Source organism: Glycine soja, chromosome 11 (genome assembly GCF_004193775.1).
Source record: "Glycine soja cultivar W05 chromosome 11, ASM419377v2, whole genome shotgun sequence".
In the NCBI taxonomy this organism is placed as follows: Eukaryota; Viridiplantae; Streptophyta; class Magnoliopsida; order Fabales; family Fabaceae; genus Glycine; species Glycine soja.
Window position 1 is genome coordinate 17,007,986 of NC_041012.1, and position 16,341 is coordinate 17,024,326.

General features: G+C 31.7%; 2 protein-coding genes and 1 pseudogene across 4 annotated transcripts; all 3 read left to right on the top strand.

Annotated features, from left to right (window-relative positions):
* Positions 1 to 922: 922 nt before the first annotated feature.
* LOC114374165 lies at positions 923 to 5,199 on the top strand (annotated as a pseudogene). The gene is made up of 9 exons (XR_003658527.1): positions 923 to 1,251; positions 2,837 to 3,005; positions 3,099 to 3,218; positions 3,303 to 3,446; positions 3,562 to 3,712; positions 3,801 to 3,889; positions 3,997 to 4,258; positions 4,606 to 4,739; positions 4,824 to 5,199. The product of XR_003658527.1 is annotated as a serine carboxypeptidase-like (transcript).
* Positions 5,200 to 6,575: 1,376 nt separating this feature from the next.
* Positions 6,576 to 10,162, top strand: LOC114375673 (serine carboxypeptidase-like). Its single transcript, XM_028333525.1, has 9 exons — positions 6,576 to 6,938; positions 7,876 to 8,044; positions 8,135 to 8,254; positions 8,386 to 8,529; positions 8,623 to 8,773; positions 8,865 to 8,953; positions 9,065 to 9,326; positions 9,439 to 9,572; positions 9,860 to 10,162. Exons 1-9 carry the CDS (start codon positions 6,613 to 6,615, stop codon positions 9,959 to 9,961), a joined length of 1,497 nt encoding a protein of 498 aa, XP_028189326.1. The 5' UTR covers positions 6,576 to 6,612; the 3' UTR covers positions 9,962 to 10,162.
* Positions 10,163 to 10,610: 448 nt separating this feature from the next.
* On the top strand, positions 10,611 to 15,493 carry LOC114373462 (protein N-lysine methyltransferase METTL21A-like). 2 transcript variants are annotated; one of them, XM_028330925.1, is made up of 11 exons: positions 10,611 to 10,760; positions 10,938 to 10,996; positions 11,087 to 11,191; positions 11,882 to 11,948; positions 12,817 to 12,882; positions 13,386 to 13,479; positions 13,630 to 13,740; positions 13,929 to 14,029; positions 14,502 to 14,576; positions 14,678 to 14,770; positions 14,911 to 15,493. In XM_028330925.1, the coding sequence occupies exons 3-11, from the start codon at positions 11,178 to 11,180 to the stop codon at positions 15,202 to 15,204; spliced, it is 915 nt and encodes a 304-aa protein (XP_028186726.1). In that variant the 5' UTR covers positions 10,611 to 10,760; positions 10,938 to 10,996; positions 11,087 to 11,177; the 3' UTR covers positions 15,205 to 15,493. The 2 variants fall into 2 exon arrangements, with proteins under 2 accessions (XP_028186726.1, XP_028186727.1); XM_028330926.1 differs by lacking the exon at positions 10,938 to 10,996 and having other exon boundaries at positions 10,631 to 10,760.
* Positions 15,494 to 16,341: the final 848 nt, after the last annotated feature.

The following is a 16,341-nucleotide window of genomic DNA, read 5'->3' on the forward strand; positions in this document are numbered from 1 at the left end:
GTTACATAAAGATACGCCTCTAAAAATGAAATCCTAGGTGGGCAGTGGCGCACCTTGCCGCCCTCAGCGCCGCGTCAGTGTGTGTTACTATGTTGGTTAAGAGTATTTTAAAAATTTCTTAACTGAAATTTTCAAGTTATTTTTCATGGTCTTTTATATTACTTTTTTTTATATTTAAAATATTAATAAAAAATTCATATACAATTTTATTCTAATGATAAAAAAATTTAAATTTTTTTTATTTTTATATTTTTTATTTTCACTTAATTATGGTGTTATTATGCATAAAAAATATTATTTTTAATTGTAAAGAAACAATTTCTTATCTAAAATAGATATCTTATTTTAAAGAAATTCTCCTCAACTGCTCTCCAATAAAAACGAAACTTAAAAAAAACAGTTTTTTAAGAAATCTTTAAGAAAACCATTAGAGATGCTATGCTCTGACATGTTAGTCTGTTAGGTACGTAACATATGTCTGGCAAAATTTTATTAAATTATAACAAAACAAAATTTAAATTAAATAATATATCCGCTATGTCTTTTATGAATCTTTTATATATTTAATTTACAATTTTTTAAAAATATTTAAATATTTGTTCTGATTAATTTATAATAATATTTGTTGGGGGTAAATGTTACTTATTAATTAATTCAATTTTTTTAATTTAATTTATAATAAATTAAAACTATATCAGTCAAAAAATAAATAAATTAAAAACTGTGGTTTATAAAAAATATTAAAACTTTATATATTGTATTAAATTTTAATTATATAATATAATTACGTTGTAAAATGAAAACAACTTTTTAAAACTAAATATGTGATTATAACTTTAAATGAGAATGTATTGGTCATAATTACTAAAATCATATGCGAGATTTCTTATAATTTTCAATGGGATGGAGGGCTATAAATTAATTATTTAGAAACGCAGACATCATGGCATCGTCACCAACCTTCTCCAAAGTCTCTCTGCTCTTGTTGGTGTCACTTTCTTTCTCCTATGCAACTTCTGGCTTCAACCATGAGCATGCTTACCCACCACAATCACAAGCAGAGATGCTCACAAGAAACCTTAACCTATTCCCAAAGGACCCAGTTAACATTATTAAAGGTGATTTTGATAGTTTTGTACCAGGAAAGATAGTGGAGAAGAAGTTCTCGCTTCTTGGTCATTCTGGGCCTTCTATTCAACACCTTGGTCACCATGCTGGCCACTATTCCCTTCCTCATTCCAAAGCTGCAAGGTAATTCCTTTTGAACTACTCATAGTTTTAGGTGAAAAAATAAGAACAAAAAAAAGAAACCAATTTTTTCATAAGTTAAAGTGAGTTTTTTATTTATTTATTATCATTAGTTAATTTGTAGGTATTTTCTCAATCTTTTAAAAAAATTACATGAGAGAACTTCTATAAATTAATTTATGGTGAACTTATTTTAATTTATGAAAAAGCTCATTTTTTTTCTCTTCTTAATTTTCCCTTAGAAGTACTTTAATAAAAAATAAATCCAAACATGTCCTTCTCATCTAATTAATATCATTATCACTTCCTCACCAATGAGAAGTCTGGAATGGCAAAGTGATGTCATTCAGAGTAAATGTCTTGTGATGACTAAAAAAGTGCTTTGCAACTAAGAAAAACTCTTTTTCTTCTTAGTGATATTAAAGTCGGCGATTGTTGCATCGCTTTCTTTTTTTTTTTTTAATGGAAATATTCTGGATTTCGTTGCATCGAAAAATTCTGTACATCAGCATGGAGAAGAATGGTCACTTGGTATGGTGCATCTTCCACCCAGTATTTTTCCAGAAAATCATAAGCCAAATTTGCTAATATATATATATATATATATATATATATATATATATATATATATATATATATATATATATATACTATTCCCCGCCCACTTTATAAACATATCAAAAGTTTTAAAATGCTCATTCAACACTGTACAATTCTCCAGAATATCGTGGAAATAAGATCTAGGACGTGTCTTCATCCTCTGCCACTGTTGGCATCTCTATTAAGCAATCTGTCTCAATTATTGTTTTTATGGGTGAAATCTGTCTCAATTATAATAGGCAAATGCATCTACTTCCATTTTTTTTAAGTTCAATTTTTTCTATATATATATATATTTGATATGACTTAAATGATTTTTTTAAATCTTATTATTCTTTTCACATTGTTCGCATGTTTTTTCTCCATGACAATACACTCCTTCCAAGACAAAACACTCCCCTTTAAAATGCATAGCCCATCTATGCCAAAAAGCCTTAGCTACTATTAATATTGGTTTACTCACCATTATTTTCTTTTGTGTGTATTTTTTTGACAAATTATTTTGTGTACTGTTACTCGATCTTTACATATTCAAAGTCGGTACTGGTCTTTTTTTCAGAAGAAGTCAGTACAGATCTTAAGTAGTCATAAATTGTCCTACAAACAATATGCTTGTAGATATAATTTTGAAAATCTTGATCAATATCACAATATTTTTATATGAAAAAAGTCTTTTATTTTTTTAACTTCTAATTGAATACCTGCAAGTTGATCAACATCCTAATATAATTTTATAAAGGGGTCAAATTAACATACAAGCTGATCAATGTAACTTATAAATTACTAAAATATTTTATCAAACACACTCTTAATATTATATTTGTTGTTGAATTTGGATCTAAATTTAATTATGATTACACACCCATTGTTGGTTTGAAGTTTGTGAATTAATTCAAGTTCTGTATTTTGATTTTGATTTAATTAATATAAAATTTGTCCTTTTAATTACTCGCTAATAGGTGATCCTGATTTGAATTGCCATATGCAGAATGTTCTACTTTTTCTTTGAATCACGGAACAATAAGGATGATCCTGTAGTGATATGGTTGACTGGAGGACCAGGGTGTGGAAGTGAATTAGCTTTGTTTTATGAGAATGGTCCTTTTCATATTGCCAATAACTTGTCTCTTACATGGAATGATTACGGCTGGGACCAGGTAAAAATCAATTTTCATGTTTCCTTCAGGGAAAGGGTGACACAAAAATTGCTTTCTTATTCTTATCAAGAAGTTGCTTTTCTCATTTTGCAGGCATCAAATATTTTATTTGTTGACCAACCCACTGGGACAGGGTTTAGTTACTCTTCTGATGATAGTGACATTCGTCATGATGAAGCCAGCATTAGCAACGATTTATATGACTTCTTGCAGGTAATAATTATTTGAATGCAAGATAACATCTTATTGTGTATAATTAAGATTCACTCAACTCAATTAATTTTAATATAATGGCAGGAGTTTTTCAAGGCTCATCCTAAGTTCGTTAAGAATGACTTTTATATTACCGGAGAATCATACGCTGGACACTATATTCCGGCTCTTGCATCCCGGATAATCCAAGGAAATAAAGAAAATCAAGGAATTTATATAAATCTCAAGGTCTTAACACTGTTTCTAATTAATATAATTTATTTATATTATGACCGAGTAAGATTGATTAACTAATTACTTTTTCTTGCTTTTGCTTGTATTGATTCATTTGATAATACAACAGGGTTTAGCCATTGGTAATGGGGCAACAAATCCTGCAATTCAATACCAAGCATATCCAGATTTTGCATTAGACAACAAAATAATTACAAAGGCTAATTACGATGAAATCAACAAGTTAATCCCAGATTGTGAACAAGCCGCTAAAACTTGTGGTACAACTTCCCCCGAGTTCTTTTTCCCTTTTTATTAATTAGTGTATGTTGTTTCACTTTGTGATGTTGTTTATGTATGATTTTTCAGAAACTCAAGGTGGACAAAGTTGCGCGATCGCATTTAATACTTGCCAAAAAATATTCTACCATATCCTGGACTTTGCTCCCGGCATTAACGTAAGCAATCATTTAAAGAACATTACTTTTTTATTACTACTTAACTGTTTGATAAAAATGGTGAAGTTCAGTTTACTTATTGCATTGTGCTGATACACAAAGTGCAGTACTATGACATCAGAAAAAAATGTAAGGGAGATTGGTGCTATGACTTTCGAAACGTGGAGACTCTGTTAAACCTACCGAAAGTAAAGAGTGTTATAGGGGTGTCAAATGACTTGCAGTATGTTTCATGCAGTAAAAGAGTGCATGAGGCTATGATGCAAGACTATATGAGAAACATGGAAGTGGAGATTCCTTCTCTTCTTGAGGACGGAATCAAGTTGCTTGTGTATGTAGGGGAAGAAGATCTCATATGCAATTGGCTTGGTGAGCCTACTAATTCATTTAATTGAAACACAATTGTTTTTGTGTTGGAAAAGCTATATGTAATTATGGATTACAAGATATGCTAGTGACTCTCTAATATTCTCTTCTCTAATGTTGTCTACTATTGACTGAAATTTATTAAAAATAAACAATTTTGATTTGCCTCACTTTTAAATCAGGAGTAAAAGTCATTAAATAAAAAATAAGACTTACCAAAATGGACGATTTTTAATAAATTTCGACTAATCATAAAAAAGGTGCTTGAGAGAGAATGTCAGAGAGAATGCCGCTATCATTTATCATAAATTATGTGTTAGATTGAATTTTTGATGCGGTCCATTTGATAGGGAATTCAAGGTGGGTACATGCAATGAAGTGGTCAGGCAAAAAGGCCTTTGGAAAATCTCCTACAGTGAAATTTGTGGTTGATGGTTCAAAAGCAGGGTCTCTTAATAGCTATGGACCTCTTTCTTTCCTCAAGGTTTGTGTTCAGGCTTGTATTCTTGAGTTGTGTGACACAGTTAATTTCACTTTTGGTGACTTTGTTTATGTGATACTACAACAGGTACATGAGGCTGGACACTTGGTCCCTATGGATCAACCAAAAGCTGCACTTCAGATGTTGCAAAGTTGGATGGCAGGGAAACTGACATAAACAAAAGGAGAGACAATTAATGTCGCTCAAAATTCTATACATTCACCTCAAAACCAAAACCAGACATCCTCTGAACATGGATAGTGATCACAATTATTTTGGCTACATGACTTGGTTTGTTTTTGGAGGGTGGAGTTTATATTTTTTTCTGAACCTTTCTGAAATTCCTGATATTTATACTCAAGTTAACGGTTTGTGCAATGCTCACCATTTTCGTATTTACTTTATACAAGAAAATGTGATCACTTCTAGAATAAACAATTAAACATGTTCATGTTCAGCACTATTACAAGTGAATGATGTGGGATTCAATCCTTTCTGACATCGTAAATTGGCAGTAAAACATGATCAAAAACTAAAACAAAAAAGCTATTCAAATGGACTGGACTGTGGATGAGTTGTGATTCTACCAAAAGTGAAGTCTTATATATTATTCAGAATTAAGTAATATGGAGTTAATATTCGTTTCTGACTAGCCAGCCAAGTCCATAGTTGAGACTTTTTGCCCAACCGTCTGATATTTTTTTATTTGAAGGAAAAAGACTTAGTTCATCTCATTGGTAATTAAGTGACAAATACAAGAAGGAATAATTAAATACGTGGTTATGGAACCGTCTTGATTTTTATTAGTCACAAGAAATATGAGTCTTCTTTAATTTTCATCCATCTCTCTGTTTTGTCTCAACTTTTTTAATTACAAAATTTTTTAATTTAATTTTCATCTATATGGCATCCTCACATCCTATGTTACTCAAAATCTCTATAAACTTAACTAATTAATTTTTCTAAAAATAATATTGGAGACCTAAAATTATTTCATAATATACAGAAAAAATGATATGATTTTTAAGTTGTTTGATAAGAAAAAATAAAAAAAATAAAAAAAATTATTGTTTAATTACGAACAAAAAATTATGTAAAAACTAAAAGAAAAAAAAGTTGTATATAAAGTAACTTAACATGTAACTGCAATGCACAGCTGCACTCAAGAGAAAGAGAATTCATGAGAAAAATTATACATCTCTTTTTTTGTACATCTCTGTCTTTGACAATAAAATTATGGGATTATTCATATCACCCTACATTACCTTTTCTAGGAGGAAAAAAAGAATAGGATTCATTGAAAGCATAGCGCAAATGATTCAAGGCTAAAGAAAGCTTATATCTTCGAGTACATCTAAGGAATTTAATGACAAGGGGCAACACTACGTCATCTTAGGAGAAGTTATATTAATGTTTAGGAGGAACTCTTATATGCACTAGAATTTCTCACATCGTGGATAACTAGGACACATAGTATAATTGGATGAAACAATGCTCAAATTCAAATCAGAATATAATTAACAAACAATCGTGGATAACTAGGACACATAGGTTGTAATTACGTACCTTCACGAATTATAATTGTGTATTTTTATAAATAAACAAACAATTGAATTCCCACAATGGGAAAATATTATAACACAATGTTATATATATATATATATATAAGGTAAATATACTATAAATTATTCGATTATTTAGCATATAAATTTAAATGAGAATATATTGATTATAATCACTTTCATTTAGCATAATCTTAATTATCTCATCGAGTGAAACATATAGCATGAGAACTTGGTGGAAAGGCTTTGCATTGCACGTCACGTACTATATATTCACAGTCATTGCCTAAGCCTTTTCAACAAATGCAAACGACATGGCATTGGCATCATCACCATCCCTCTCCAAAGTTTATCTGTTTCTTGTGTTGCTTTTGTTCATGTCAGTTTCTTCTTCTTATGCAACTTCTCGCTTCACCCATAAGCGTGACTACCCAACACAATCACAAGCAGAAAAACTCATAAGAAGCCTTAACCTATTACCAAAGGACTCAGTTAACATTGTAAAAGGTGACCATGTTGGTTTTGTCCCAGGAAAGATCGTGGAGAAGAAGTTCTCGCTATTTTGTGATTCTGGGCCTTCTATTGAAGACCTTGGTCACCATGCTGGCTACTATTCACTTCCTCATTCCAAAGCTGCTAGGTAAAATATCACATCCTTCTTATATTCATTATATCATTTTCTTCATTCCAATGATGAGTTTGTAAATGGTATCAAAGTTCTATGCAAGACCGGTCTGATCGATCGAAAATGAGACCTAAAACAAAAATTGTTGGACATTTTTTTTTACTTCGATCAAAGAGAAAAAAGTGATAGTCTAATATTTAAGTTTGAGTTGTCTTATCCTTGGGTCGATCTGATGCTAGAGAAAGTGTGATCATGTGATTAGTCAAAAGTGTTTTGCAAAAAAAGAAAAAGAAAAACTCTTTTTCTTCAATCATGCTATGACAAAGTTCAGTGTTATTTTTTTGTTGTTGATAAAAAAAATTGATGCATAAGAAAATATGTTGTTGATAAATTTGAGGTCAACGATCTTGTTTTATCAGCCGAGGTCAACGATCTTGTTGCACTGGTTTTCCTCGTAGCTACCATCATATTGGTTTACTCACCGTTATTTGTTCGATCGTGAAATAGTGAGTACATAGCTTAAGGAATCACAAATTGTCCTACGAGCAATATTCTTGTGGATATATAATTTAAATTTTCCGTACACGTAATATCATTATATCACATAACTTATATAATTTTATAAGGTTTTCTCATTGAAATTATCCGTGAATTTGGAAATAATTATAAATTTAATTATTAATACGCTTCCATTATTGATTTGGAATTGGGTTAATTAATTCAAGTTCTATATTTTTATTTAAATTAATCAATTCATTTAAATTTTGTCTTTTTAATTACTCGCTAATATGTGGCCCTGATATGAATTGCCATGCCATCTATTATACATGAAATGCAGGATGTTCTACTTTTTCTTTGATTTAATGTATTTTGATTTTGATTTAATTAATATAAAATTTGTCCTTTTAATTACTCGCTAATAGGTGATCCTGATTTGAATTGCCATATGCAGAATGTTCTACTTTTTCTTTGAATCACGGAACAATAAGGATGATCCTGTAGTGATATGGTTGACTGGAGGACCAGGGTGTGGAAGTGAATTAGCTTTGTTTTATGAGAATGGTCCTTTTCATATTGCCAATAACTTGTCTCTTACATGGAATGATTACGGCTGGGACCAGGTAAAAATTTTCATGTTTCCTTCAGGGAAAGGGTGACACAAAAATTGCTTTCTTATTCGTTTCAACAATTTTTTTTTTCTTATTTTGCAGGCATCAAATATTTTATTTGTTGACCAACCTACGGGTACAGGTTTCAGTTACTCTTCTGAGGAAAGTGACATTCGTCATGATGAAACAGGAATTAGCAATGACTTATATGACTTCTTGCAGGTAACAATTAATTATAATCTACTAATCTCCCTTCTCAATTTCATCTCATTTATCCGAATACAAGATAATTAATATCTTGTTGTGTATAAAATAAGATCCAATAAATTAATTTGATTTACTACTAATGGCAGGAGTTTTTCAAGGCGCATCCTGAGTTTGTTAAGAATGATTTTTATATTACTGGAGAATCATACGCTGGGCACTATGTTCCGGCACTTGCATCCCGGGTTAACCAAGGAAATAAACAAAATCAAGGAATCCATATAAACCTCAAGGTCTTACACTATTTATATAATGACACATTATAGTTGATTAATTAATGGTTTTTCTTGCTTTTCCTTGTATTAATTCATATGATATAACAACAGGGTTTTGCTATTGGTAATGGATTAACAAATCCTGCAATTCAATACCAAGCTTACCCAGATTTTGCATTAGACAATGGAATAATTACAAATGCTGAGTACGATAACATCAGCAAGTTAATCCCAGGGTGTGAACAAGCTGCTAAAACTTGCGGTACAAGTTTCCCCTTTTCACTTACGCACACCCCTTTTTTGTTAATGTATTTGGTTTCACTTTGTCATATTCTTTGTGTTTGATTTTTTAGAAAATCAAGGTGGACAAAGTTGCGCGACTGCGTTATATATTTGTCAAAACATATTTAGTCTTATCCTGGATTATGCTGGCAACATTAATGTAAGTAATAATGAAAGAACAATACATTTTTTTATTCCTACTTATTAAGTGTTGGATAAAAATGGTGAAGTTCAGTTTACTAATTGCACTGTGCTGATACACAAAGTGCAGTACTATGACATCAGAAAGAAGTGTGTGGGAGAATTGTGCTATGACTTCGGTAACGTGGAGGAGTTTTTAAACCAGAAGAAAGTGAAGAGTGCTTTAGGTGTGAGGGATGACTTGCAGTATGTTTTATGCAGTACAACAGTTCATGCTGCTATGCTTCAAGATTGGATGAGAAACATGGAAGTGGGGATTCCTTCTCTTCTTGAGGATGGAATCAAGTTGCTTGTGTATGCAGGGGAAGAAGATCTCATATGCAATTGGCTTGGTGAGCCTACTACTTAATTTATTTGGAAAATTGGAACATAATTGTTTTTTGTGTTGAAAAAACTATCTAGTATATGTTAGATTTAATTTTTGATGTGGTTTTCGTTTGGCAGGGAATTCAAGGTGGGCTCATGCCATGGAGTGGTCAGGCCAAAAGGCCTTTGGAACATCTTCTACAGTGAAATTTGTGGTTGATGGTGTAGAAGCAGGGTCTCTTAATAGCTATGGACCTCTCTCTTTTCTCAAGGTTTGTGTTATTGTGCTCAGGGTTGTATTCTTGAGTGTCATGGCGTCTGACACTGTTAATATTTCTTTTGGTAACTCTTTGATGGGGTAATGGTACATGAACACTTTATTACTTTTAGATTAGATAAGATAACTCATTAATAGTTTTATTTTTTTATCTACCTCTTCTTATCACATCATATCATTTATCATGGTATCATACTTTGTTTCTTTTCCCTTTTTATCTCTCATGTCAACTATAGTGTGATTTATCCATCATTCTCCATTTTTATGTGCTACTACAAACAGGTGCATGGGGCTGGGCACATGGTCCCTATGGATCAACCAAAAGTTGCACTTCAAATGTTGAAAAGCTGGATGGGAGGGAAATTGAATGCCTCCTTCTATTAGTTTTGTGGAATTATTATATTATTAAATTGTAATATTTTGTAAAATTATTATATTATTAAGTTGTAATATTGATAGACCAATTTAATATTCAATTATATCATTAAATAACTAATTTGACATTAGTTATAAAGTTAATGTATCGATTTTTCATTAAGTTGTATGCGAGATATAATAGTTTTATTTTATTTTTATATATTTAGAGATTAAATTTTAATTTTAATTTTTTTTAAAATTAAATTATTATCAATTTACATATTCAGGAATTAAAATAATCATTTATTCAATTCACACCTATGAAATGAGCTGTAAATTTCACACAATAAAAAAGATCATGTAAATTTAGTCTAATTGTTTGTACAATGATGTGGCTTACATGTGTACATGAGAAGTGTCATATATATGCAAAATGCGTCATGTAAGCAAACATATTAAGTTTAACAGAAACAATTTAACAGTGGGATGAAATTGATAAACATTTTTCACTTCTCTCTGAGCCAATTTTTTTAATTTTATTATTTTTAGGGATTAAATTTACATTTTTTTTTATTTTGATAAACAAATTCGCTATTTACAAAAAAAAAATATGAAAGATAAGAATAAGGATCAGAGGAGGAAAATAAATAATAAAAAAAATACACATCAAACCGCATGAGTTTAAAGTTTAATAAAGTTTTAGCAGACACTCCCATCTAACCTTTGGCTGATCCGAAGTTGAAGATATTCTCCACCTGGGTGTCTGCTGTGTGCTGTTACTGTAGCTCCTATTCAATCTCTCTTAGTTCAACCTTCCTGTTGCATGGTTCACTTTCCCATTTCAATCTCGTTTTTCCTTATATATAAATATTTTTATTCTTTTCCATTCACTTTCACTTCAATTTTTTCTCCATGAAAAAGAAAAACAATATTGTAAATATTATCAATTGGATAAAAGTGACTGAAAATAATGGAATTCAACTTCTTTCACTGATTTGAACAGGCTACGGTTTTGGTTGGGAAAGTTATTCGGAGTTAAATTCGTTGTCATTAGCATATTGCGTGAGTTTTATCGTTGCCCCCTTCCAAGCGTGTTCGTTTCTCTGCGTAGTTAATAAAGTTTCAATTTTTTTCTCCCGTTTACTTTACCAGTGATTTAGCTTAGCGAATGACCTTGGGTGGGAGATAGGTCTTCTAGATTCGTCTTTCGTATTAAGGATTTTTCTCTGAAGGCTGTGATCTTATGGAGCCTGACAGGTATGCATTCCTTCTTAATCAGTTATGTATATGTTCTTTCTTAAAAAAATTGCATCTTTCCACGCAAATTATAATATAACATTATGTGAACTTTTGTATATTTGCATCAGTAGTTTTTATCGTTGTTGTTGGTATTGCCAATGCTATTTTGTGTGCAGTAAATTATCTTTAGGTATGAAGTTATAACCTGTTTGCTTTTCTTCAACTTCTCATTCAAGAATAAATTGCAATGTTCATGGAGCCATGGATTTGTTTTCTAATGTAATAAGGCTTTAAGAGATGTGTGGTAACATTTATTGATTGAAAGATTAACTTGGTAGTCTTTTTTTCTGAATAAAAACTTGAAGCTATCTCTGCTATTTGGTTGTTGCTTGCTATTCCACCCTTTTCATTAAATTGAGATGTGCAACTTTGACTTTCACTTGTTATGAATTGGTGGAAATTATACCTAGTGACCACATAAGATTAGGTATTCCCTGCCTTTTGTCATGCCCCCATCATGTTATTAAGTCGATAATTGGATACAACAATCTCAAAAACACAGTTAAGAACACACTTTTTTCTGTTTAGAAAATAACATGTTGCGCATGCACAACCTATAACGGTTGAGACAATTGAATGACTCTTCTTAAGCATGATTTGTTTCGTATTATAAATACTTGTTTCATTATACTCATGATTGTTTACCAGGTTAAATTCCCCAACCACATTTGAGATGCCATTGGAGGTTATGGGCCATGAGTTGCAGTTTTCTCAGGTATTATACTGTTTTTAAAACGTGTTTTGAGGAGGGTGTTCTTTTCTGCAATAGGCCAATTGAACTTTAGTTTTGTTATCTTTTTGCACATCCAAAAAACTGTCTCCTTTTAGAAAATTCTAGGTGGGTAAGCATCTTTTAGGAAGTGGAGAGCCCAACCCAAAAAACTAGTTCATTAGGTGGGAGAACCTCAAGGCTTGAGTACTACATCAAGTAGTTTATTCTACTCAATGTGGAACTTCAAACATTGCCACCCCCTTTAAGGGCTGACTCAGTATTTGGTTTGCACCTTAATCCAGCCTATAGGTAGGCCTTTCCGTGGCCTGATTCTCAACAAGAGCACCAATTATTAGGACTTAAGCACAAGAGGAGAGCCCAACCCAAAAGACTAATTCATTAGATGGAAGAACCTCAAGGCTTAAGTACCACATCAAGTAGTTTATCCTACTCAATGTGAGACTCCTAATAGCATCACAAAGAGTGGATAATTTCAGTATGATGATGATAGTTCACTGGTGCACCAAGGACATTCAATGTGCATTACAGACTTGAACTTTCTGTTTATTAGCAAGTATTCCCAAAATATTTGTGAGAAAGAAGAACCAGTCAGATAAAGGGCAAACGCAATGGCAATATGCAGTAGAGATGATGAACTGTGTTAGAAATTTTTGAAATCATGACTGACCAATGTGCCTACAAATTATTATATGTTGACTGAGATCTTCTCTTATTGCTCAGCTTCTAGACATTGGCTTGACTATGATTTATTGAAGACTAATACTTTCTGATATTTTTAATGTTTGCTGTCTTTTCTTTCTTACATATGTTTATATCAAATCTCTGGCAATTCAATTTTTGTTTTCTATAGGATCCCAATTCCAAGCACTTAGGGACTACAGTATGGGATGCATCACTTGTGTTTGCCAAGTTTCTTGTAAGTTGTGTGCTCCTCACAATCACATGCTCTGGAATGTCCTGTTACTCTTTTCATGAATGAGAAAGTTTATTAGACCCTAAGTGTATTTTTACGCAAATGTAGAATTTAACAGATTTATTCAATTATTCCTTAGATTCTCAATTATTAAAGCATAGATGATGTGTACCTTGTAATTTTTGCAGTGTACATGAAAACTAGATGTCCAGACAGATAAACCTTGGACTTGAACTTACTCTTGAAACTGTGCATGAATAAAATTTGACATGAATGCATATAAATCACCTTTATTGCCATAGCTCTTTGCTTTCAAAAAGTAATGGGAAGAGAAAACTTAAATGACATGAATGAAAACAAGTCACATTTTCTCTCTTTGTTGGGGACATGATCTTAAGCTTAGGTTAGATCCTTTGAAGATGAACTAGGACATGAAATTCTTTATCTTGTAATATTCTAAATTCACATTATCTTGATTTCTTAGGGTGCATCTTATATTGTTTCAGGAACGGAATTGCAGAAAGGGAAGGTTTTCCCCAGCTAAACTTAAAGGAAAACGTGTAATTGAACTAGGAGCTGGTTGTGGTGTTTCTGGTATTGGTGAGTTTTAAAACTAGTGTTAACATTTTGTTTATTGAATCAATTTACTTTTCCTATATGCACTTCTTGTTGAAATTGGTCTATTTTTACCCCACTTTCAGTACTTAAGTTGGGGGGTGATGCCTAGTCTGATTTACAGTTCCATTGCAGGCATGGCTTTGCTGGGGTGTGATGTTATAGTGACAGACCAAAAGGAGGTTTTGCCATTGTTACAGAGAAATGTTGAGCGTAATATTTCACGGATCATGCAAAAGAATCCTGGTTTGATTTGAAACCTTTGAGCCATCCTCAATTCCTCATTGACATTTGTTATATATATTTTATTTATTTATTTATTTATTTTAAATTCTTTCTATATTTTTTAATTGTCATTGTACTTATATTTGGTGATTCTGTCTGGATTTGAATGATAGTAAATGGTATCTTACTTGGAAATCAATTGTTTTTAGATTCATTTGGTTCGATCAAGGTGGCTGAGCTTCAGTGGGGAGATGAGAGTCATATTAAGGCAGTTGGTCCTCCATTTGACTACATCATTGGCACTGATGTTGTAAGTGTAGAACAGGCGTTTCTGCAAACAATGTGAAGTGAATGTCACTGAACAGTTGACTCATTAAAAAAAATAACTCATTAACAACGTACCAATTTAATTCCTAAAATTACAAGCACCAAGCAATTTAGTCTTTGAAATTACAAAAACGTGATTTTAATCTCTGAAATTTTCAAACATTGGTTATTTTAGCCCTTAGTCAATTTAATCCTTCAAATTCAAAAAATATCATTTTGGTTTTAAAATTACTAAACAACGGTCATTTTAGTACTTATTGTACTTGCAGGGACCAAAATGATCACCATTTGGTAATTTTAAGTATTGAAATGATATTTTTGTAATTTCGAGGACTAAATTGACTAGTGCCCGTACCTTTCTAGGGACTATTTTGTTATATTACTCACAAATTGATTGGCATTCTGTCCTCAGTGGAACATTATGTTACTATTTGTTGTGCTGTATTTCTTTGAAGGTTTATGTAGAGCATCTATTGGAGCCTCTATTACAGACAATTCTTGCTTTATCTGGACCAAGGACTACAACTATGGTACCTTGTTCAACTTTTCTATTAAATTATGCACTGATTTTTCATAGTAAAGTTGGATAATTTCACTTATTTCCTATTTTATTTTGAATTTATAAATGAAGTTGGGGTATGAGATCCGCTCCACGAGTGTCCATGAGAAGATGCTTCAGATGTGGAAAAGAAACTTTGACGTCAAGACTGTTGCGAAGTCCAAGGTAAGCTATTCTTAGGGGTTGTGGCTATCACTGATATAAGTCTTGGATTAGCATTTAGCAATATTATTTTCAGTTATGTTAACAAATAGGTGAGTTTAGTTAACTAGTTGGAATCACACTGAAGGCTTCACTTTATGCAGATGGATGAAACATTTCAACATCCAAGTATTCAACTCTTCATTATGGGATTTAAACAATCAGCCGAGTGCACAGAGAACCCAGGTCAGGCAACTGTTGAAAAAGTTGATGTGGAAACTGTTGTGGAGGATGAAAGCAGTGAGGGAAATGTTGTAGTAGAAGGATCTGGTCTCGTTGAAGAAAATGTGGGGGATCACAGTAAGCCAATCTCTCAAAATGCAAAGCTTAGTGAGTGGGAAGCCAGAAGGTATGGAGCAATGGCTGCTAGGGTTTTGAAAGATGTAAAAATATCTTGATTTTGAGAGTTGGTCTTGGAGATATATTGTCATAGTAAATACATCATGATATATTAGCCACATGTTTTTTTTCGTATTGGTTTTAACAATCTTTAAAGAGAGAATTATGCGTAGGTTACACTTTAGTGAGCTTTTAATGAGCGTTAAACCTTTTTCTTAATACAAATTTCTTGAGCATGGATTTCAGAACCCCTGACAGATTAAGAGCTAGATGTAACACTGGAACGAAGTTAGAATCATATTATCGGTTACAATAAATGTTTCTGCATCAAATGGCACATTGTAAGTCCGTTTGCTTGTGGTAGTTTTTTTTTCCCATGATAACATTGATGCAAAGTATTTACTAGTTTTATTAATATCTAATTTTTACTAGTTTTGCTAATAGCTAATTTTTGCCAATGAGGTAGTTTAACACCTTATAACATAGGTCATATATGGCCTAGAGCAACTTTATTAGTTAAAATAATATAAATTGTCATTGATTTAAAGTTCAAGCACCAAAATGATCATTTATTGTTGGCATATGTGAAATCCTCAAATGTAATAGGAAAGTTCTCTAATAAAAAGTTCTCATAAAAAACTTTCTCATAGTCACAGTAGGAGACACTATATGGCGGAGACAGTGTTCGCAATTTTTAGATGTAACATGAAGAGAAAAAAAGTATAAATGTGTAATAAAATATAAAATATGATGTTAGTTGCTTAAAAAAGTTGTACAAACTATTACAGCTCTCTGATTTAATAGATCTTTTAATCAAGATATGTTTGTATAAGCAGGAAAATAATTGCCACGTAAAATTTTGTTTTTGCCCTCTTCTGATAGTTATTCCATGGGCTTCGATAGCTAGGAGCTATTATTCTTGTTTTTCTCTCCACAGGCAATAGCATCCAAAAATGAATGATGCATTAGGTTAGGTAGCTTAAATATAATTTTTGTTTCTGTAAAGGACAATTATATGTGTACATCTCTAACAGAAATCCTCTATTAATACCTAATATTTTTTTTTTATCTTTCTTGTCATATTATATCATCTATCATACTACTTAGTATGTTGATTTAAGAAAGAAAGTGAAAAAGGTGAAATAAAGGAAAGGAAAAGAAAAAGAGTAGAAAATGAATAAAAAGTAAAATGATTT